Source organism: Phacochoerus africanus, chromosome 3 (assembly GCF_016906955.1).
Source record: "Phacochoerus africanus isolate WHEZ1 chromosome 3, ROS_Pafr_v1, whole genome shotgun sequence".
Classification (NCBI taxonomy): domain Eukaryota; kingdom Metazoa; phylum Chordata; class Mammalia; order Artiodactyla; family Suidae; genus Phacochoerus; species Phacochoerus africanus.
The window spans coordinates 189,687,088-189,710,877 of NC_062546.1; the positions used below are offsets into that span (position 1 = coordinate 189,687,088).

The window sequence follows — 23,790 nt, forward strand, 5'->3', positions numbered from 1 at the left end:
GAGAATGAGAATTTCTCTGCTTTCCTTGTATAACTACATATAAACTGCGAAATAAATACCCCACTGTACAGAAAAAGGAAACAGACCCAGAGAGGTTATTCAGTTCACACAGCTGGAAAGCTAGGATTTGACCCAGGTTTATGGGACTTCAGAGAACTCTCTTCTAGCCTGGAGCATCCTAAATTAGGTCTTGAGTTCCTTTATCTCTCACACACACACACACACACACACACACACACACTCCTTTTGAAGAGGAATACCAGAAACACACCAAAAACAGGAATTCCAACATAAATTATTTAGCTATTTGCCACTACTATTTTCAATTGTCCCAAATTTTCAAAACTTCTTAGAATAAAATAAAATTTACAGAAATGCAAGTTTCATCCATATCAAACACTAAATCAATTTCCCAAATAAATTTAATTCAACAAATATTTACTGAATTTTTATAGAGTCAAGGTATAGTTGTTTAACAACAATAAAGCACTAAGGAATGAAAAAGTTTTCCAAGATATTGAGTGGATTTATTTAAGAAATTGAACAAGTCTGGCCATTTGCCGTCTCCATTAATAATCATTACAGAGGCTTGGACCTAAATCCAGGGTCAATCTGGAAAAAAACTACTGATCACAAACAATTGAAATGATCACTCAGCTTATATCTTTATGAAAATCTTATTTTTCGATACTAAAGGCACCTTAGTGAAAAGATATCAAGAGCTGCCAAGGAACCTCAATTCTTTTTAGACAAAAGTGCAGGGATCAATCACTTGAAATCTGTGGGGACAGTCACAAGTTATTCAGCAAAAACCTCAGAGTGATCACAGGAAAATGTCACATTTTACCAAATGCCCGAGTGTTTCAGCTCTTGCACTTTAATCTTAATTTTAAAAGTTCATTTCTTCTTTTTCTATGCCAAGCTACTTTTAGGTCTTAGGAGCAAAATTTTAGTTATCCCAATGATCTCACATTAACTTCCAAAATCAACCTTAGGAAAATGGACATTTTCAGCTTTAAAAAAAAAGATCAAGTATAGGCAACAATCATACCCTAAAGGATTACAAATTCTTCCTTTGGAAACAAATCAAATGGGGAGAAGACAGAAGTATTACCACCAGCGGACCAACCATGAAGTTTAATTAAAGAAGGAATTACAGAATTAGAGAGTATGTCTTTGTCTGTTAACCCTTTGTGACCTCTTCTCTAGCCTCAGGAAATATTTCATCCTAGTTAACGCTATTATACATGAGCTCTTACCTCAGTTTTAGAGGGATTTGGTCACGTAGAACTCTATACTTATCAATTTCCAGACCAGTATAATTTAGCGATGGGAGACGGGCAAACAAATGGAGAAACGAAATAATTCACAAGCTTACACGTGGCACACTGTCCTTCTTCTCAGCAAGAACTTTCCTTTAAATAATTAAAGAATCAAAACATGGAGTTCCCATCGTGGCTCAGCAGTTAACAAACCCAACTAGCATCCATGGGGTTGTGGGTTCCATCCCTGGCCTCGCTCGAGGTGTTAAGGAGCCGGCTTTGCCATGAGCTGTGGTGTAGGTGGAAGATGCGGCTCAGATCCGGCATGGCTGTGGCTGTGGTGTAGGCTGGCAGCTGCAGCTCCAATTCAACCCCTGGCCTGGGAACTTCCATATGCCATGGGTGTGGCCCTAAAAGGAAAAAAAAAAGGCAAAACATGACAACTATGCAAACACTACGTTTGCCCCAGAGACAATACAATGTGGAGATATGGAGGAGGTGGGGGGCATCTCTCCCCGTGGGTTTTGAGGCCAAACCTGCCTTGGTCAGTGGTCATCTATTCTAAGATGCCCTCAGACAAAATCAGAGGGTCTTCCGGTCTGTACTAATCTTTCGGAGCTAAGCCTGTCTGTGTTGGGACTCAAAGCTCTGTTTCTCTGATAAATGGGCAAGATAAAAATAAAAAGCGTTCCTGGGAGCCCCAGGAGGCGGTTTCACCTGGTGTCTGCCAGCGTAAGGGGGTTTCAGAAGTATATTCCATGAGGTCTTTAACAGGGCAACTTGAAGTTGGATGCACTTACTTGGCTAATTGTAGAATGTCTCCTGTGTTTGTGAGTTTTACCATTCAACAAGAAGGGGACAATGGGACAACTAACTGTTTTCTGATCTGAAGTGGCCCTTTTACACTGAGAGAGATGTGAATGACCTCTCTCGTGTTTACTCGGGTGAAAGCCGGGAGGAGCCTGATATTCCCTCACAGACCCAGAGTAAATGACAAATGACATTTTCCCTTTGTGATCTTTGGGATTTTTGTTGACTTATTTGGAGGCTTTTGTTGGATCCCAAGAAATGGCCTGTGGCCGAGGCCTATTCGACCGATTTCCACGCTCCATCTGTGGAATCCATCAACGGAGCGTTTACCCTCATTCAGGGCTCTGACACCTGCCTGGCAGGGAGCAGCAGACACAAAGAAAGCCGGAGTGGATGAGAAAGGGGAGGTTGGGTGTTTTTTGTTTTGTGGGTTTTTTTTTTTTTTTTTCCAGAGGAGAGAGGAGGGGGAGGTTGAAATGGATGCACAGTAGGGGTTAATCCAAGCCAGTTGAGAGACTTCAGCACCTGGAAACCTCTCTTCCACATTATTTCACAAGCTAAGAAGTAATCGGCGACCTTATTTTTTAATGTTTTTAAATTGTGTGTGTATATATATATATATAGAGAGAGAGAGAGAAGAAAGGAAAGGAGCAAACCAAAGATTTACAATAAAACCCCAAGGTAGATCTAGAAAGTGTAAGTGACCTAACAAACTCTCAAGCCATCAACTGAACTCCCCGGAATTCCTGACTCAGAACTCGGATGTGAGAAAACGTGACTGTGTTCATTGACAAACTAGGAAACTTAGTTTATAACCTGATCGGTGGCCTCTTGGGGGAGGGGGAAGGGGTCCTGTTTTGTTTTCATTGCCTCTGCAACTTCTCCCCCCAAATGCACCAGCCCAAGACTCTTTTAGCAAGTGCAAAAGAAACAGGACAGTTTAACGACAAGGATATTCTTGGCTTTCTCTCGGAAAGATTCTTTTAAGAACTCTAAATCTAATTAAGACCCTCCAGCCATTCACCTGCCCAGCAGTCCCCATTTGGGGGCTGTAGGAACAGAAACGTAACGCTATTCCCCCCTCCCCTCTGACCCAAGCCCTTCCCTCGGAAGCCGCCTTCTCACAGCACGGGGTCATTAGAAGGAAAATAAGCTCCTGCCAGGTTGGTGCTAATCAAAATAGCACAAATAAACCCTGACACTCAACAACTCCCCGAGTCCCTGCTGCCCTGGGAGGAGAATACAGATTGGTTATGAATATGGCGGGCTGCGGGGCAGTCCAGAGGGGCCCGAGTGCACTCCAGGGCCAGGAGTGACTTGAAATGCACAACATGGACCCTTGGGTGTGTATTTAAGATAAGGGCTGACAAGCAGAGGCTGCACGAAAGGCCACGAGGCATTGAGCTGAGTGGCCCCCAAAGACCCCTGGAAACTAAGGTTCCAATAACTTTGAATCTCAGGTGCATGATAGATTTCTATCCATTGAGGAAATGTACTCGGGAGCCACCACCTTACCATTAGTCACTTAAAAAGCCTCCTTTGTGACAACAAAGCCAAAAGACTAATTTCTCCTTCGTTCATTACAGCCCTGCTAGTGATTATTTTTAGTAGCTGTATTCCTTGATATTTTAATTAAAAACATGCTCATGTCCTTTCTCCTCCCCTGCTTACAAGCCACATTTTAAGGTAGCCACATACACCCAAAAATATCCCAAGCAAACTACTGTTTCAGCACCTCCTTCCAAAGGCATAAAGGGTAGGAGTCATCACTAGTTTTGGGGACCCTGACAGTGACCCACATTAACCCAGTGGCTTCGTAACCCCTTTATTTTGACACGTAGATGTGTGTAACAAGAATTTCTTTAACGAAATGAATCTCTCTCATCAAGCAAAGATGAAGTCACACTTCCACACACCCCGGCAAATGATTTCTATTGGCAATTTTTTGTTTTAAATGTTTTGTTGTTGTTGCTGTTTTTAACTCCACGGTAACCACCACCAGAGGATTTCAAAGAGAAAAAGAGGTGGAAGACCCCAAGAAAATGTGTTGCTATTCAATTAGGAAAACTGATTAGTTAACTAATTAATCAGCTAACAGCTTTCTAAGAATAGTCTCCCCTGATAAGAACTTTCCTCCCTCAAGAGCTTAAAAGTCATTCATAATTAAAATTAAGAGCCTGAGCTCTCTCTGTGCTGAAGTCTCCACTCTCTAAAAAAGCAGTAAGCTAGGTTTTGGTTTACTGGGATTGGATTGCAGGGAGCAAAGAAAGGTAATTTGCACACTGAAGGGGGACAGGAAAACAGTAGTTCTCGTGAAAGGAAAAGGGCCAAGTGACTTTTATTTACAATTGCCAAGAGAGAGGCCATTATTGACCATATGTGCCACAATTGCCCTCTTATCACAGGCTGGCCATCATGTCCTTTGGGAGCTGTTAATGAACTGGGTAATTGAGCTGCTGACATGTGTTACCAAAACAAAACAATAGGAAGAAGAGACAAATGAACATTTTATTTGCCAATCAGAGTAGGTTCAGCTTTTCACGGAGCTGCAGCTAAGTAACTGACTGAATACATAAAACAGTGCATTGAAAGCAAGCAGATGCAGACACAATAATAGTTAACTGACAGCTTATGGCCCATCTGTGCTTAACATTTTGTTAAAGAAATTACTTGACTTGCTAAAGAGACAAATCATACAGCTGCCCCAAGTGCTGCATTATAAGAGATAAATCATTAGCTAAACTGTTTCATGCTTAAAATGACAATGCTTATTAACAGTTATGTTGGGATATTTTGTCAGCACAGCTTGACACAGTTATTCCTTACTGAAAATGTGGCAACTCACAGATATATTCAATGGAATTGAGTTAGGAAAGAAAATCAGGACACAGCAAACTATTTGAAAGAAAAAGAACAATGGGCATTTTTAATCTCTCAGGATTAAATATGCATTTCTAAGATGCGATGAATGAAAAAAATAAATCTGACGTAGTAGAACATACGATCATGTTCCATGCAGTGAGCATATACCTTTCTTCCATTTGTACCCTGTTTATTCAGACTCGTAGAATGTCAGAAATGCTCCTGTTCTGGGCTGCTTACCATTAACATCACTAATCAGTAATATCGACTTCAGAAAAATTGTCTCTCCACCCTCCTCTCCTCCTTTGGAAAAATATTTCTCTAATAGGGAAAGAAAAAACCATGTTGCAAAACACCCACTTTATGAGGAGATTTAGCTTATGTTTTTGTTACTGTATCTGAATTGAAACCACATTTTTTGGTCCAAGTGTGGTTCATCCACTGCCATGTAGAACAACTTAATTCTGAAGTCATTTCTATGTAAACTGGTTAACTTGAGGCAGAACACAGATCTCTCAAAACCCTTCTTGTGATAGTTCCTTCCAAGCTCTGGGTAAAATTAACTCAATGCTAGTAATAATGATATAAGCTGCTGTTCATTGACTTACTGACAGCTTGCTATAGCCCACCTCTGCTTCCAGAGTTCTTTATGTGCATTTTCTCTCATCCTTACCAAAGATCTACTGCAGTACTGTCAGACCCATCTTACAGATGGGGAAAAATAAGGTAGTAATGTAGCCTACCTGATCCGTGAGAACTAAGAGGGTCTACCCAAATATATATCAAATATACAATCTTATCAACATTGTAAGGAATAGGTTGGTTCAAACATTGACATGGATTTAAAAAAAAAAAAAAAAAACTGTGGCCAGTATCATCACATTTTTTTTTCCTCCTGGTCACGGTCAACCCTGTAAATCACTTGTGAAATTGTGACCATAAAAGGTGAGTGATATTTTCCATGGTGGTTGGTGTATGTGAAATTATGTTATGTACAGTTGCTAAGAAAGAATCCTGGTTATGAAACCTGAACCTTAGCTGTATTTACAGAGCTTTAAAGAAGACACAATTAGACTAGTGAACAATGGTCAAAGACAAAGCCATCCTGACTCCATTTTTATTTTCCACTACCAAATATTTTTGCTATTATGTGTATCGGTCATTTAGAAGTCAAAAAATAAACTAAGGCTGAATATAGAAAAGAGGCGACAAGTTACACAGAGAGCCTTTCAGAGGGTAGAAAACAAAAGAATGCTTTTGCCACCCTTATTAAGACAAGAGAACTCAAAGACACACAAAACCTAAAGAGCTTTATCCACAGCTAAACTTTGTCAGGATTGGCATGATTGCAGATGTTTGGAAACGAGAAGAAAAGCAGATTTAAGAAGAAAGTTAAATACTACACTTTTGTGCCAGAAACCTACCAAAGAAGGTAAGAAGATAAATACTAAGAGACCTGAAATACACAGGCAAAACATTTACAGAATTGCAGAGCATCAGAAAAAACTTGAGGCCAATTCCTTCATTTGGCAGTTGAAGTTCAGAGAGAACAAATGAGGTTGCCTCAAATCACATGTGTTTCAGAAAACATTCACTGAGTGCCTAAGATATGATTGATACTGTCCTTGGCACGAAGGATGTAAATACGAATAATGCATGGAGCTTAAACTCAGAAAGTAAAACTCAAATCACCTCACTCCCACTCCAGTGCTCTTTCCACTGAGTCAAAGCAAAGTATCTGTATATATGTAAGATAAACCAGCTGTGCCCCACAGCAACAAAGATTAAATGGTCTCTCAAGGCTGAAAAACCTAGATATATTATTCAGTAAATAACAGAGCCATAGATTCTGTGAGCCTGTGATCTTTAATATAGAGATCAAATTAATACATAAATGCTTTAACTGACACCTCCCATATGGCATTTCAAGATTGCTTCTTTGCTTTCCATTTTCTATTGGGTTCCATAAAGAAGAAAAGGGGCAGCACAGGAAGCTTGTTTTGAAAATCCAAATCTTATCTGGGTCAATTATTGCTTGTTGGAAGATAGAAAGTGGTAATAACTGAACATAAATGAAAGAGGAAACTTTTCCTGGAGGCAAAAAAGAAGGCTGAGCTTAATTCTTGCTGGCAAACGCATCAAGGTCATCATCAGAAATCATTCATGGGACACCTACTGGGTAAGCAGTACTTTGCTAGTGACTGAGCAGAAAGGGATAATGAAGAAGAGAGTGGGATTTCTCTCCTCCATCCTGCACAGGTATTACGCTCAGGTCTGGAAGGTTAGTGTCAGAGCTTACCAGAGGACCCCCAGAAGGAACTGGCAAACCAGTCAAGATGACTAAGCAGACGATGTGAATAATTTATCACTGCCCTTAGTCAAATAGGGACAGCTGCTTTTTGAAATTTTGTCTTCTTCTCTTTACATCTGAACCACAGTCATCATTGAACTCAGAAGAGGAGACCCCAAAGAATGCGGCAAACAAAGCTGTGAGTCATGGGGGACGACCTCAATCTAGAGACAAGCCAATCTACTTCAAATGCCCACCTGGCCACTTCCTCTCAGATTTGGGGCCTCTGAAACAGTCTCTTCATTAGTAAAAATGTGGTTTAAAACACCTGCTTCAGAGACTGCTTTTGAGGAAAGAAGAGTTCTTAAAGCACTGAACAGTTCCAGATGTGTGGATACCCTCCGAAAATGCAACCCTCTCCATCCCTTTGCCTTCATGTTACCCAACGCCACCAGTCACCAAAAAAAAAAAAAGAAAAGAAAAAAAAATGGCATGAGAAAAATGTTCTCTATGTTCTAAAACCGAGAGAGAGAAACGACCACCAAAACTTTGAAGATGTTGGTAGAATTTCCTGAATTTGTGAAAAGAGCATCATCCAATCTCCTCTCTTCTTCCTCTTCTGAAGCTCCCGCCCATAATCAGCCAATATACACGTATCCGCTTAAAAAGGATATTCAGCTATTGCTCCATTACTAATTGCCTTAAAAAACTAAAATTTAGGCCAGGTTTCTCTACTCCTCCTGGCCCAGGACACATGTCCGTGCTGTGGGATCAATGACTAAGGTAACTACGAAAGTAAATAAATTCTGTGCTCCCAAACACCTCAGGGCTTAAACAAGAAGGATGAGTTTCACAAAAATCAGGCAAATAGCCTAAAAGAAATTAAGTATATGTGGTCTCTCCTTTACGCCAACATTCATTTTGGTGTCCATGGAGAAGGACTTTGGGTATGGTTGCTTGGTGGCAAATTCTCATCTTCGTTTTTGCCTACTGATAGAAATCTATACTGGCAAAGTGAAGTGTAGTTTTGAGCAATTCACTGTCTGCTCATTTTGATTGGGATCCACAGCCAATGTGAATACATCAGGCACCCAACTCTAGGGGGAAAAAAAAAATCAAGAACTCCTTCAAAAGCAGCCTTCTATGTGAATTGTTGGGCAATTGCCTTGGCTTTCCATATTAGCTTTCCAGGAACTATCTTGCAGAGCTGGAAGGAAGTGAATAAAGAGCTGGGTAGGAAAGAGTAAGGGAGGGGAGGAAGGGGGAGGAAAGAATGGAAGAGAAGAGGGTCAACTTTCCTTCCTAGCAAAGAACAGTCATAAAGCAAGAAGTGATTTTAGAGTCAGTAGGTTGACCCCAGGCATTCCTTTCTCCACACGGCTCTGATGACAAGTATTGTTGAGTTAGGAATGCCTGCTCCGAGGCACTGGGGAAGGCTGAGAGTGAGGGTCTGAAAATATTCCTGATGTTTATGTGTGTCTGTCTTTTTAGGGCTGCACCTGCGGCACATGGAGGTTCCCAGGCTAGGGGTCCAATTGGAGCTGTAGCCGCCGGCCTACGCCACAGTCACAGCAATGTGGGATCTGAGTCATGTCTGTAATCTACACCATAGCTCATGGCAATGCCAGATCCTTAACCCACTGAGCGAGGCCAGGGAGCAAACCTGCATCCTCATGGATGCTAGTCAGATTCATTTCCACTGAGCCATGACAGGAATTCCCAAAGTATACGTTTTTTAAAAATCTTTCTTGATTAGCTATACGATAAAAAACTATTTATACTATTTCCTACAGCAAGTAGTCAAATGAATTTACCTTTGTTTCAGTAATAACAAAATTGGTTGGTTGGTAGTATTGTTGATGTGTAAAAATTTCACTTGAGTTCTGAGTTCATGTACGGTGCTTCCAATTTGCTCATCTACACTTGTAAACACATTTGACATTTGAATACACAAAAATAAGCATTTGCCCATCTTTATATACAAGGACTGAGATAAATGACGTGTATTCACAAAAAGCAGTTATATAATTCTTTCAAACAAGCTTTGAAGCCTCTTCATACACCTCTCTCTCCACTCTCAAAATAAATGAGCCACAGTTTTAAAAAAGTTTGTCAAAGACCTGAGGTGTCAGAGGTGGGTGTCCTTACTCAGTAATCCTCCCAAATCCTCATCCTCATTTCTAGCCATGATGCAATTAAGTAAGAGGGGCCCTTAAAATGCTCTCTTCTTCTTGGTATAAGATGCCAGAGCAGGATCAATGTGTAAATGCCTGAGCATCAGACTGGGCATACACAGAGACAGTGGCTGAAGAAAAAAAAAAATGACAAAAGAAAATCAGCTGAAACACAGGAAGATGACGTTCTGGGTAACTAACAATATAAAAAGCAGGGGAAAAGACTGGGAATCTTTAAAATATTTTTTCCACTACTTGCTAGAGTTGTTCATGTTTTGTGTTAAACATGCTGCTCAACCTAGAATTTTAAAAGCTGGAAATCACTTTAAAGATCATCAGGGAGAGCCCCCTGTGGCACAGCAGAAACAAATCCGACTAGTAGCCATGAGGTTTCGGGTTCAATCCCTGGCCTCGTTCAGTGGGTTTAGGATCCAGCATTGCTGTGGGTGTGGTGTAGGCCGGCAGCCATAGCTCTGATTTGACCCCTAGCCTGGGAACCTCCATATGCCACGGATGTGGCCCTAAAAAGCAAAAAAATTAAAATAAAATAATAAAAAAAATCAGACCACACTTTACCTTATAGGTAACAAAATAACAAGTCTGTTTCAAATGAATGAAACGATACCTCTATCATCTCCTGGTTTGTTATTGGCAGAGTTAAATCTCAAACCTAGATCTTCAAAGTCTATATTTTGCTTCTTTCCTCTGTAACTCACTATCAACTCATAATATTCTGTGGATCTGTGAAAGAAATGACTTCTATTTTCCAATCAACTATGGTAGCTAGAGTCCTCCCCCCTAGACACACTGAATCCAAAAATTAATGAAAATGAGATGAAGCACTTTGGGCTCAACTTGGGCTCAGAGGGTGAAAAAAAGTAACGTCTAGCTTTTCAACCATTATATGTACACTTAACCATTATATGATGCTGGTTTTGTTTCTGATTATTGAAGTTCTTTACGTCATTATATTTTTATAACAGTTCTGTGATTTAGATATAATTATCCTTGTTTTTCAAATGAAATCGATACTCAGAGTGTTTAAAAGGACCTACTCAAATCTCAGCAAGTCACATAGGTGTCTGAGTTAAGAAGATAACACTGGAGTTCCTGCTGTGACTCAGCAGAAACAAATCGGAGTAGTATCCATGAGAACACAGGTTCAATCCCTGGCCTTGCTCAGTGAGTTAAGGATCCAGCATTGCTGTGAGCTGTGGTATAGGTCACAGACACAGCTCAGATCCTGTGTAGGCCAGCAGCTACAGCCTTGATTGAACCCCTAGCCTGGGAACTTCCATATGCTGCAGGTGCAGCCTCCCCCCCAAAGAAGAGAATACTTTTCACTCTAAAAATACATAAAAATGATTTCTAGATCACCTGTTTCTTAGCATCATGCACAAATTTCTTTTCTCAAGTAACATGTATATTCAAATAGCAAGCACTAATAACCAAGTTTACAAGAAATAATGCTTAATATATTCCTGAGTAAATCAGTTTTAAAATGTCAAAAGCTATTAACACATCACATTAAGGGAGGTGAGTCAGAGAGAGGAAGACAAATATCATATGATATCACTTACATGTGGAATCTAATAAAAATAATATGAAAGAATTTATCTATAAAACAAACCCACAGATTTTGAAATCAAACTTAGGGGAACCCAAAAGGGAAACCCTGGGAGGAGGGATAGATAAATTGGGAGGATGGAATTAACACATATACACCACTATATGTAAAACAGATAACTAACTAACTATATGTAAAACAGATAACTACTGTATAGCACAGGGAGACCTACTCAAAGTTCTTTACTAACCTATATGGGAACTAAGAGCAGATATGCGTATATGTGTAGCTGAATCACTTTGCTGTCAACCCTGAAGCTAATACAACATTGTAAATCAACTACACCCCAATAAAATTCAAAGATAAAGAATTCCAGATATCTAGAGTTTAAAAAAAAAAAAAGAAAACATGAAGTTGAACATATACACAAATATCTGCTAAGAGTTCACTGAGTGGAGCTCAAAGTTCCCATTGGATGGAAACAAACCTACTTGCCAGAATCCCATGTGCTTGCCAGAACGGACCAAGGATAGGTCAAACGTTGACTCTTCCACCTTAACTCACTGTCTGTCCTACCTAGAACGCCCTTTCTGCCCATCTTCATGCAATGGCAGGACTCAAACCCCGGTTCCATGAAACCTCCCCTGAACCTCGCAAGCCCAAATACCTTTCCTTTCTCTGAAAGTTCAGGAGTCCTTCATGATTTCCATTCTGTCAGCACGTTTCCTTCTTAACTGAACTACTGACTAAACTTTCAGGTCAACTCCTTTCAACCACACATTTCTCTGATTGACCACTTCCTTGAATGTGTATAAATTTAGTTGTGTCCCAGTGGTGCCTTTTCCTTTAAAGGGTCAAACAGTCAGAGGTCAGCAAAGCAACCAGTAAGTTTATACAGACGAATCTAACGAATGCAAACATCGCCTTACTAAGAGCAGGTTTTGAGGGAACTTGATTCTCTGCCTGCCAGTTGAGTCGTTTTGCAAGCGAAAAATTAGAGGCCATTTGAAGAGAAATGGCTTTGTGTGTCAAAGTTCAGTGGTTATTTCGACTGCCTTGATGCTGAAGAAGGCACAAAAGAAGAGAAACTGACTAATGGTGTCATGGCTTTATCACAACATAAGGAAAGAATAATTAAGAGGAGCATAGAGACTATTCTACCTCAGTCTCTCACAGGATTCCAGTTAATTTTGGAGGCATCCAAAGGCCATAAACAAAGAGACTCTCTCAGCTTCAGTGGTTACCAGTGAGAGAAACAGGTGAAAGTGTTTTGTAAACTGCAACATTCATGTAACATACGTGTTTTTACCTTCATCATTACTGCCATAGCATCATCGTTATTACAGTAGACAATGCGGCACAAAGCTTTAATAGCCAGTATTAAATTAAAGAGACATTGTGTTGAGCATTTCACTTTCTACAGAAAATAGGAGTGTATGAGGTTCTTGTCTGATCAGCTAAAGACACTTGCTCTTCTTTTTCTCAAACATCTTGATTTTTTTTAATACAGGAAGATACCAACAATGTCACTCCTCGCTCAGCTTCATGCCCTTTTCCCCGAGAAAGACTTTCCTTTCCATAATGTCTTCTTCGGTCTTAGGCCTTAGGGAAGATTTACCCCCAACTTTCAGAATTCTACATATCTTCCAACAAAGATGCTTTTCTTCTGCCCTTCCAAAAAGGTTTAAGTCCCAGCCTGCAAAATACAGATCCATGTTTTGTGAAGTCTGAAGATTTTATGGTTCAGGAGGAACAGAGTTCTTTTAAAAACGACAAAGACACAACATTCGCTTATTTTGGATAAAAGCACAGGTCCATGTGACACATTTGGGGGGGCCCATTTGGAAGGAGTCATTGCCAATAAGGGCTCTGACGTTAACTTCACTGTAAAACCGCTTTTGCTCACGAACCTCTGGTAAAACCGGAGTCCCTAAGTTTGGTGCACAAGGGAAAGACTCTTTCTATGTCCAGACTTCCTCCCTAAACAACAGCAATGACACCTCGGTCTATCCCCCACATAGCAAGGACAGATAAGTCTCATGACTGTCAGCTACCTGAAGTCTTGCATGAGGACATGGGGCTTCTTTCTTTTTTTTTTTTTTTTGTCTTTTTGTCTTTTTGCTATTTCTTGGGCCACACCCGCGGCATATGGAGGTTCCCAGGCTAGGGGTCGAATCGGAGCTGTAGCCACCGGCCTACACCAGAGCCACAGCAACGCGGGATCCAAGCCATGTCTGCGACCTACACCACAGCTCACGGCAACGCCAGACCCTTAACCCACTGAGCAAGGCCAGGGACCTCATGAAAGTGCAGGGACCTCATGGTTCCTAGTCGGATTCGTTAACCACTGCGCCACAACGGGAACTCCAGGGGGGCTTCTTTCTTAACTCCAGTGAAATCAACCATCAGGGGTAGTAGACATTTCCTCAGCCTATGAGCAAAGCCCATTCTATAAACGATGATAACAGAATCATGTAAGTCATGGATAGTCCAGAGCACATCATGATAATTACAGAATGCATTTTCCTTTCCTTAAATAAATATCTTGGAGTTCCCAGTTGGCTCAGTGGGTTAAAGGTCCAGTGTTATCACTGCTGTGGCATGGGTTCAGTCCCATGCCTAGGAATTTTGCATGCCACAGGTGTAGCCAAAAGGGGGGTGGGGGGACAGAAATACCTTGCAAACATGTCCTAGGTAGGGAATCTCATGAGGTTTGTGACACCCTCATGAAATCACTACCTTGAATGTGATTCTTCCACATGCATATTCCTTACACTCAAAGGGAATGCAGTTCAAACAACTTGTGAATTGTTTAAATATTATTTTTTCTGCGATGAATATGTATTAGTTTTATATTAATGGAAATCGTCCCAGTATTATGAAGTAACCCCCATAGTAGATGCAAACTATTACATTTAGTATGGATAAGCAATGAGGTCCTACTGTGTACACAGGGAACTATATCCAGTCTCTTGGGATAGACCATGATGGAAGATAATATAAGAAAAAGGTGGAGTTCCCATCGTGGCACAGTGGTTAATGAATCTGACTAGGAACCATGAGGTTTCAGGTTCGATCCCTGGCCTTGCTCAGTGGGTTAAGGATCCTGCGTTGCCATGAGCTGTGGTGTAGGTCACAAATGAGGCTCGGATCCCGCGTCACTGTGGCTCTGGCATAGGCCAGCGGCTACAGCTCCGATTAGACCCCCTAGCCTGGGACCCTCCATATGCCCCAGGAGTGGCCCTAGAAAAGGCAAAAAAGAAAAAAAAAAGATAAAGATAAAAGGTATGTATATTATGACTGGGTCACTTTGCTGTACATACAGCAGAAATTAGCATAACACTGTAAATCACTATACTTTAATAAAAATCTTAAAATAAATTAACCAAAAAAGAAATAACACTCCAAAAAGCTTGGGTATTTTCATGAGAATCTGCAAACAACCTTGAGTCAACTCAACATTTTAGCCACAGCATGTGAAATCTTTTTGGGCCTAAAAGAAGACACTACTAGCACCCTCTCAAACTTGAAAAAAATCAGAATAATAATCATAAACACAACTTAAAATTCTATACATTTTAATTAATGTTGTCACATCTTGCAGAGGAAAATACTGGCACTACAGAAATTTGGAAAAAAAGCACTATGAAAAGAAAGAGGGACTTGTACCAGGCTTGAGCCAGATGTAGTCCTCTAGAAATTGAAGGGGAAGAAATGGGGCAATTACAAAATTGTAAGGAAAAATAATGATTTTGTTTAAATGAAATGGCTGTTTCAGGACAAGTGCCTTATGATTTCACTAACCAAAATATTACCCTGCATTTCTCCTTTAATTGCATCTGATTTAAATCTCATCTGCGATTTCTTAAATTCCAAATATGACATAGGACCTCACACAGTTTTACACCAAATGACTTATTTAGAACTAAATGTCTTCATGCTTCTTCACACTTAAATAGATCAAGTACTAATTTTCATTGATCTCAGTAGTTCTAACACATTATAATTTGAGAAATATTCCTTAAACAGGAAATTTTGCCAAGACTCCACAAAATTGAAAAAGTACATTTGCATTTAAAGGACCACCTATCCCATCACTTCAATTGTCTCCTCGAAGTGGTCTACTTTGTGGGTATATCCAATCTCCAGTGAATGATCAACACACCATCACCTGCTTTGCTGCAGAACCAGAAGTTGCCACCTGAACTCTAATAATGGGAATTTCCACAAACAGATGTGGTATTAGGAAATAAAAATTATACTTCAAATTGAAGGTGTGAAAGTCTGTACCAGGGGTCAGCCAGACATGATCTAATGCCTGTCTTTGCATGACCTGTGATCTAAGAATGGTTTTTACATTGTTCACTAGTTGAAACAAATTAAAAGAAGAATAACATCGACACATGAAAACTAAATGAAACCTCGGTGTCCATAAATACAGTTTATCGGAACATAGCCATGCCCATTTATTTATTTATTTGTTTGTTTGTTTGTTTATTTTGTCCGCACCTGAGGCATACAGTAGTTCTCAGGCTAGGGATCAAACCCATGCCACGGCAGTGTCAATGCCAGATCCTTCACCTGCTGAGCCACCAGGGAACTCCTCATTTATGTATTTTTATCACTACATGCTATGAAGGCAAACTGAGTAGTTGTAACAGTGACCAATGATCCATAAAACCACAAATATTCACCACGCAGCCCTTTATAGAAAAAGGTTTATACAAGAGTAACTGGTTTATACAATAACCAACATTTTATAAGCACCAGGTACCATCAAACATTTTTACTTGCTTTCATTCATCTAATCTTCAAAATAACATGACTGTTGTCCCCCATTTTACAGAAGAAAAAACTGAGGCACAGAGTATGGCATGGAAGTGGATTTGATATAATATCTTTCTCATGCAGATGCTCGAATTTGTGAATTCTATGTCAAATTGCATCCTCCCATTCCTCATCACCACCAAAACCCACCACCACTGTCATCATCCAGGGGCAGACAAAATGTGAAACTCGAATTCTCACTTTCCCATAACGTGATGCAAGTCCCATCCCTCCAAAACATGGGTGGGGGATGCCTTGCCCTGTCTTCTGCTGCTGTCATCCCCCATATCCATACATGAATGAAGCCATCCTAGGGGGGATCTTTTTTCCCAGGAGGGCCCAGGTCCCCATGATGTTACTCAACTTTACAGAGCAGGTGCCAAACCTAATTCATGAATTAATACCCTCCAAGAACCAAAGTCATGACTCAGTTCACAAGGAGATAGGGAACCAGGAAACTCTTCTAACTGGACAACAGTTACCCAGGTCGTCTGAAGTCTTACTGCTACGGTTCCTTTAGCTTAATGTTGACTTTGGCTTTGACTTCAGATTCTTGGATTGTCTTGGATCTTCATGCCATGAACTCAGTGACCTCTACACCCACAGAAATGCTAGAACCGTAGTGGTCACCTCACTCCCCACTCCTACCCCCTGATGCCCCCATTTACCCCTCACATCTGTTTTATCTAAATGGCCATCACCAGAGCAGCAAAGTTACCTATTTGGTAAACAGGAAGCCAAAGGAAGCACAAATGAAAGAACTGGAATTCTACTCCAAGGACTTGAGGAAACAGTTGCCTAGATTGTATCACCCTCAGATTCACCATCTGTTAAGAGGTAATAAAGATGTGTAGGTGATTATAAGGAACAGATTTACAGGGGTATGAATAGACTTTGAAAAGTGTAGAGTACCATAGAAATTTAAAATAAAAGTAAGTTATAGTTTTGAAGTATAAAATATGTATCCCGGTTTTACTTTAGTATGCTAATTTCTCAAACACTGAAGACATTTTGGGGTGTGATTCAGGATCCAAAACTTCATGCTAACCAAGCCCCTGTTTATATGAATAAACCTCAATGATGCACACCAGAAACAGTCATAAAACAAGTTATCAAAGATACCACCAGAGTCCCTACAACAGGACATAACCTACATCGTACATACATTTAGACATATATTTTCTTTCCCAGAAAAGAAAATAGGGGTCAAAGTTTTTAATAACCTCATCACAAAATTTTTCTCTAACTCCTCATTTATTTATTCACCAAATATTTGTTTAGTACCTACTCCATGTCCAGATCTGTGCAAAGCAGTGCATGCAAAAAGGTGAACAGAACAGAGCTCACAGTTTAGCAAATACCAATTTTTTAAAAAATCTGACATCCAATCTCCAGGAAATGCCAATTGCAATTTTTTTTTTTAATGGAGAGTTTCACTTTAAGTTTTCAGCCAGACATGTTAGATGGTTTACTAGATAACAGCTGGACTTTTAATCCCACTTTGTGTTTAGTGGATATATTATTTGCCTCGGGGGGGAGGCTGTCACCATATTCTTTCACCTTACATTTTGTCAGTCTTTTGTCACCTTACATTCAGATTGCTTTTGTTGTACTGAAATATGGTTGTCTATCCTGACATGCTTCCTCCTGCAATAAGCATTGTCAATGCTTCAGACATAAATGGTTCTTCCGCAGGTTTAAAATTCAGGGTCTCCTAGACATTCAGAAAGACCTTTGGAAATCTGGATTTCCCACAGTCTCTGAATATTACTTTATCTCAAATGCATCTCTGAGCCATCTCAGGGTCTGCCCCTAAACTGACATCTCCATCAAGGTAATGATTATTTAAGATGGAAGAAAGTATTGTGGCTGGCTGAGACCACTGGACCATCTCTCAGAGATCTTATTTTCTTATTTTAAATGTAAGTATGTAAGATATCTCAGTTAATATCAATATGCATTTATCACAAACTCTTGTATACTAAAGGTTTATCCTTAAACTTTCTATTCTCAACTCAGTTGGGCAAGTTGCACCATTAAGAGAAATAGAGATTTTGTTTTGTTCAATAGGCAAAATCATTCACAGATTTCATGGAGAGAAAGAAGGAATGTATGTATGGTCTTCAAAAACATGAGTCATAAGATCTGACTTTAATACTGAGAACACTCTTGAGGTTAGGGGTGGGAAATGTCTACCCTGCCTAAAATATAGTCAAGGTTTCAAGAAGCTGGTAGGAGTATCCAGCTGCAGAGCCCTCATTAAGTGATAAAGTCTTAGCACTACTATTAAATGGGCATATCATGCAAATCATCTACCAGCATCTGAATCAGAATCACCTGAGGTGTTTGTTAAAAATGATGGTTTCTGAGCTCCACCACAGATCTGCAAAATCAAAATTACTTAAAGATGATCCCAGAAATATTCAAGAAACTCAGAAGTTAATTGCAATAATATACTTATCTTGCTTTTACCACATGGTCAAAATTCTTGAGAATTTAAATATATACTAACGCAGGTTCTCTAGGTATGGCTCTTAGGTTCTGTGAAGTTGGACCACTGGGCTAGATTTTGGTAAAAGAGGCACATGGAGTCAGATCCAGTATCTGCCATTTTTCCAGCAATGTGAAACTCATGGGTAAAGCAGGGGTAATAATTCCTATTTTGCATGGTGTTGTGATGATGGCATTTCTGATACCTATAACTCACCCAGAGGAAGCGAGCCAGAGCTCCGCCAAGACCTGATGGAGGCCGTGCTATCTTACAGAGGGCGCTCATGGGCACTTAAGGGAACGTCGCAGCAAGGACCAGCCCAGTCACATTCTCCACTTGTGTCCTGAGAGCCCACCTTGAAAATGAGCAACCTCTTCCCTGTGGCTTGTGCCAGACCTGAGCTTGGAAGCTTCAGAACCCCTGGACGCTCTTCTTTCTTCTGGGACCGGGAGTGTGCCGGAATCAATCACCAGGCGGGCAAACTGACTTGAGGCAGAGCCTCTTCATCGTTTTCAGACTTTCCTCGACGGACTTTCTCTGCCCGCAGAAAACCATTCTTTCCCTCCGACCGCTCACCATCATCGCCTGGAAGATTCCCTGATCCGCGCAGGACCTCCTCACGCCCGCTAATGCCACCCCTCCCTCTCAGAGCCCCCTGCGGTCCCTCCTTGATCCCTGGGGCTCCCACCGGGGCAGGCACTTCCTGATCTCTCCCTCTCCCGCTCCACTCCCACCGAGACAATCCCCCGGGCACAAAAGCCCCCTAACCTCCTCCAGGCCCTCAGCCCGGGAGACTCGGAAACTGCGCTTTGATTTCTCTACTGCAGGGAATTAACTTTTCTTTACTAGTAGCCTGGAAGTCTCAATTTCTCATGAATCCAAAATGAAATACTGTATGTAACGGCGATGTTTAAACGAATCATCTTTTAAATTCCCTTTTCCTAAAAATCAGAACGTGAACGCGAAGGCCGGGTTCTTAATGTTATGCTTCAACTCTACGACTTGTTTCAGGGACCGTAACTTGACTCCAACTCCGAAGGCAGACGTAGAATTTGATGGATTGGCTCTCTTTCCATTCTGAAATTTTACACTGTCCCTGGACCGGCTCTACCTCTAAAAGCACAGATATGGCCACGCAACACGAAACTTCAGTCCAGCCTTCACCAGGGAAGTGGACCCTGCAGTTGTGAGACAGTTTTGTTTAATAAGGCAAACCGAAGTAGTAAATATAACTAGTAATAGTTATAATGTGCTATATAACATGCTGATAAAATCTGGAAATATTCCCCAAATGGGCACACACAGGCACACCATGCCACGGGCTCTTTTTTGGTGAGGAAAAACTACTAAACGAGGGGAAAAAAATAAACTTCTACATAGGTATACATTTTAAATTGTCTACACTTGGCTTGAATTTCTCAAGGTGCTTTCTTTTAACATAAACACAATAAATATTTGTTGTTGAAAGGGCTCAGCATTTTCAGGCCTCCAGATAATATTTAAGTCCTGCACTGTTTGCCTGACTATTGGATTTATGACGTCATAGCACTTCCAGGTATATTGCGTTTTCCTTTACTTGTAACTTATACAGCCAAACAGCGGGTTAATAATTGGCTTTTATGTTTTAAGCATCAGTGATAGGCTAGAACAATTATTTATCTGCCTCTGCAGCTGCTAGAATATTAAAACCAGCATTGCCTGTGATTTTTTTTCTTCAATAAATATTTGAGGGTTTTGCCACCCTAATTGTGGAGACTTTCTCCCTCAACGACTTCCACTGCAAAATGGTCTATTTTCCAGGCATTGTTTCAAAACTGTCCCTCATTTTGTGTAGAAAAAGTTATCATATGAACTATGTGTCTCTGTTCATCTTTTCGAATGCTGATCAGAATGTCTGCAATCAGCAGTCCTAACGCCCACCGCAATATTTTCCTAAAACAACCAGGGAGGCATCCTGAAGAGTGGAGGGCAATTCGCATCTGAGAGGAGGGCAGACATCTCAAAGGAAAAGGACACTTTTGTGTCCAGCGGGCCCTCCCCGCGTCGCCCTGCCACCGCTGCTGACTGCATCCCGGTCCCAGGCAAACTCTGAGTCCCCGCACCACCACAGCGGGCGGGACAACGTCCAGGCGGGGGACAGAAAGGGCTTTGTAACGAACCGACAGCAAACCCTCTGGAGTAAAGGGACACGAAGAACAGCCTCAAGGCAGGGGGATATTTGAGAGACATCCTTCCATCCTAAAACCGATATGATTTTCTGATGTGATCTAGAGAACATTTATATTTTATGTTGAATCAAACTGGGACTAATTCTTATCACACCATCTAGTTTTTTTTTTTTTTTGAAGAATAGTGGTGGAAAAAAACAGTAAATTTATCTGTCCCTTACTATGACCTTAGAAGAGGTACGTGTGTGTCCAAGCCTACAAAGTGGGAATATTAATATGTACCTCACAGCACTGTTTTGAGGATTAAATTATGTATGGAAAATTTATTATTATTATTATTATTCCATATTAATTATAAGAACAATTTTCTGATTGCATTATTAAATAATATTTAATAAACAAATTGGGCAATTTTCTAAAAACAATATCTTGCGCAAATTTATTTAAAAACAAAGCTTATATTCAGAACCTGAGTGATGACCCTCCTCCCCTTTTCATTGACCTAGAGATAAACTTTGCCCTGTTGTTTGATAATCACACTTTTTCTAAAGATGCCTTGTTCCTTTTCGGCAGGAGAGCTTGACCCCAGAATCTGGAAACTGACATGCATCAATATACCTCTTTCCTCCCTCTTTCACTTGCCAGCAAGAACTTTTAACCTTTGGACTTGATTCCTAAACTTTGCATATTGTTTGCAATTAGAGAATATTTGGGGCAGATGGAGAATTCTTTTTAATCTGAGTTTTATTGGGTGCTAACTGTATCTTTCTAAAGTGGGGGTCTAAAATTCAGTACTTTTTAAAAGCTCTCTTATTGGTAATGCTGAGGGATTTTTTTTTCCCCTGAATCTTATTCTCTTGGGTCAAATCTGGGATTGACTTCATGGCACTGATTTTATACACACTATAAAAATCTCAAACCCTGAGGCATACTGTGAAGTGAGCCGCTAAACCGGCCTCAACAGGGAATTGGAATAAGAAAACTTCGTCCTGCAGATTTGCACGTCTATAACTTCCTTTTTTTATCTTAAATTTTAAATTTTCCTAAACCAAATTTATTTATATGTTGCCTCTTCTACAGCTGCTAACGTCTACCTTCCAAGACTGGTTTGTTGGGAGAGGGAAAACCTACTCTTACTGCTTCTAAATGAACACACACACACACACACACACACACACACACACACACACGAAAACCAACACAACATATCCAACAGAACATCATTGTTGAATAACCCCATTCCCCACTTCCTGATACTTTCTGAAATGGAAATTTCTAATTCCCAGAATCTTATTACATTAAAGGCAGGAATCACATTGCTTCTGCCTGTTTTATATCTAGATCAAAAGTAAGACCAAAAGATTGTACAAAGCAAATAAGCACTTTGCAGGTACTTTCTGATATTTCAAATACAAAAATTAGGCATAGCATGGTATCAATCAACATCTATTAAGAACATCCAAATGCAAGGGTTTATAATTACTAGTCCAAACAGAGAAATTACACCGGGAAATAACACTGTGTTTAGAGAAAGATAAATGCAAATCCCTATTTTTTTTTTAATATTTCAAAGCCAGAGCTGGTGCTACAGAATCCAGCATTTTTGTCTTTTCTTTTAGTTTTAATGGAAAAAAATCAAAAACTATCTCATTACTTTTGCCTTAGAATCAAAAGTTCAGTACCTTGGAGTTATCTTTCCCCTCTTCTCACAGATCTATGGTGGGGATTTGTTTCTTCTAAAAGTTAAATGGCCTGAGGAGAATGAGATTCTCATGCTGATTCTGCTATTTTCTACCAGCTCAGTGGCCTTGGATCAGCCACTTCTCTGAGGCTTTGCTTTCATCTGAGGTAGGGAAAGCCACGCCTCATGAAGTGGCAAATAAAAACTACTTATAAAAGAACTGTAGAAAAATAAAATACTATAATTGCTGTTTGCTGAATTGTGTTAATTTTGCAGACCAATATTTCTATCTGTTCTTTAGCTAAGAGATCAAAGAACTAACTTTCATATACACATGGCTACGTGTAATCACCATAAGGTCCTGATGGAAGAATGAAAAAAATATTTCTGGAAGCACAAAATTTAAAAATAACCCTCTCTTTGTAACCATAAAAGAATTACCTAGAGCCACCTCAGGCTTTGTATAAATAATGAAAAAATTCAAGTAGCCAGAAATGTTCAGCCACATTGAATGGACATTCAGTGCAGTGCAGTCTCAATGCAAAATTCCTTGAATTATTTAACTGATAAATTTTAACCTTAGATATTCATCTCAATATACAGTTTTTAAGGCGTAACCTAAAATAAGCAGACTCTAACCCAAAGTTTCCAAATTTAGATCGACAAACTGAACTACTGTGGCAGAGTTGGTATGCACATAGTGAGCTGCCAAGGGGTCCAAGATGACTGATTTTAACAGCATCCTTCAAAAAATCAAGAGTTTTGCAGGCAACCTCTGCCAAATTTGAGATGTACTTGTTGAATCCTTGATGATATTTTAAGCTAATTTTCATAATGCTCACATTGACTTTGTAAGTGTTAAACGTTAATTTTTTTTCTAAATGTTAGAAAACGAGTAGGAAAAACATTCTAAATACCTGGCACACACGTCAATTTGTATAAAACATTACGACATGGCAATCAAAGTACATTGGAACTTTGCAGTGAAATTCTAAACTCAGAGGAAAAGGTGCCAAGGAGAGGATAGCATCTAAGTATCCCCTTCTGAAGCAGAGCAGGGCATGAATTTTTTCTTCATTCAAAGCAGAAAAAGAAAGTAAAATTTCCTATTTTCTACTTTCCTCCCTGAGTTCTCAATATCCTAATTTTTAATTCATGGGACAGAACATTGGCCTGAAAACCCTATAATATTGCACATTTGCAAACGTTTTTGAAAGAACCCAAAGGCCTAAACCTTTATAAATTAAATAAATGACACACAAGCCAAGGGCAGGCTGACCTGTTCTTCATGAACATACATTAAATGTTTCACGTATGACTTCCTTATTCTCTGAGGCTGATTTAGAGACTTGCGTGACCAATTCAGAAAGCAGGTTAGGAGTTCCCGTGGTGGCGCAGTGGTTAACGAATCCGACTGGGAACCATGAGGTTGCGGGTTCGGTCCCTGCCCTTGCTCAGTGGGTTAACGATTCGGCGTTGCTGTGAGCTGTGGTGTAGGTTGCAGACGCGGCTCGGATCCCCTCGGATCCCGCGTTGCTGTGGCTCTGGCGTAGGCTGGTGGCTACGGCTCCGATTGGACCCCTAGCCTGGGAACCTCCATATGCCGCAGGAGCCGCCCAAGAAATAGCAAAAAAAAAAAGAAAGAAAGCAGGTTAAAT

General features: G+C 40.3%; 1 protein-coding gene across 1 annotated transcript in view; it reads right to left on the reverse strand.

The window, feature by feature from the left end:
- Positions 1-18,568, reverse strand: part of LOC125121994 (paired box protein Pax-3-like) — a 57,143-nt gene extending 38,575 nt beyond the window's left edge. The window contains exons 1-2 of the mRNA XM_047770258.1: positions 18,500-18,568; positions 18,109-18,175 (exon numbers count right to left, since the gene is read on the reverse strand). Coding sequence (XP_047626214.1) covers positions 18,109-18,175; positions 18,500-18,568 — 136 coding nt within the window. The remainder of the gene's footprint in view (positions 1-18,108; positions 18,176-18,499) is intronic.
- Between the last annotated feature and the right edge of the window lie 5,222 nt (positions 18,569-23,790).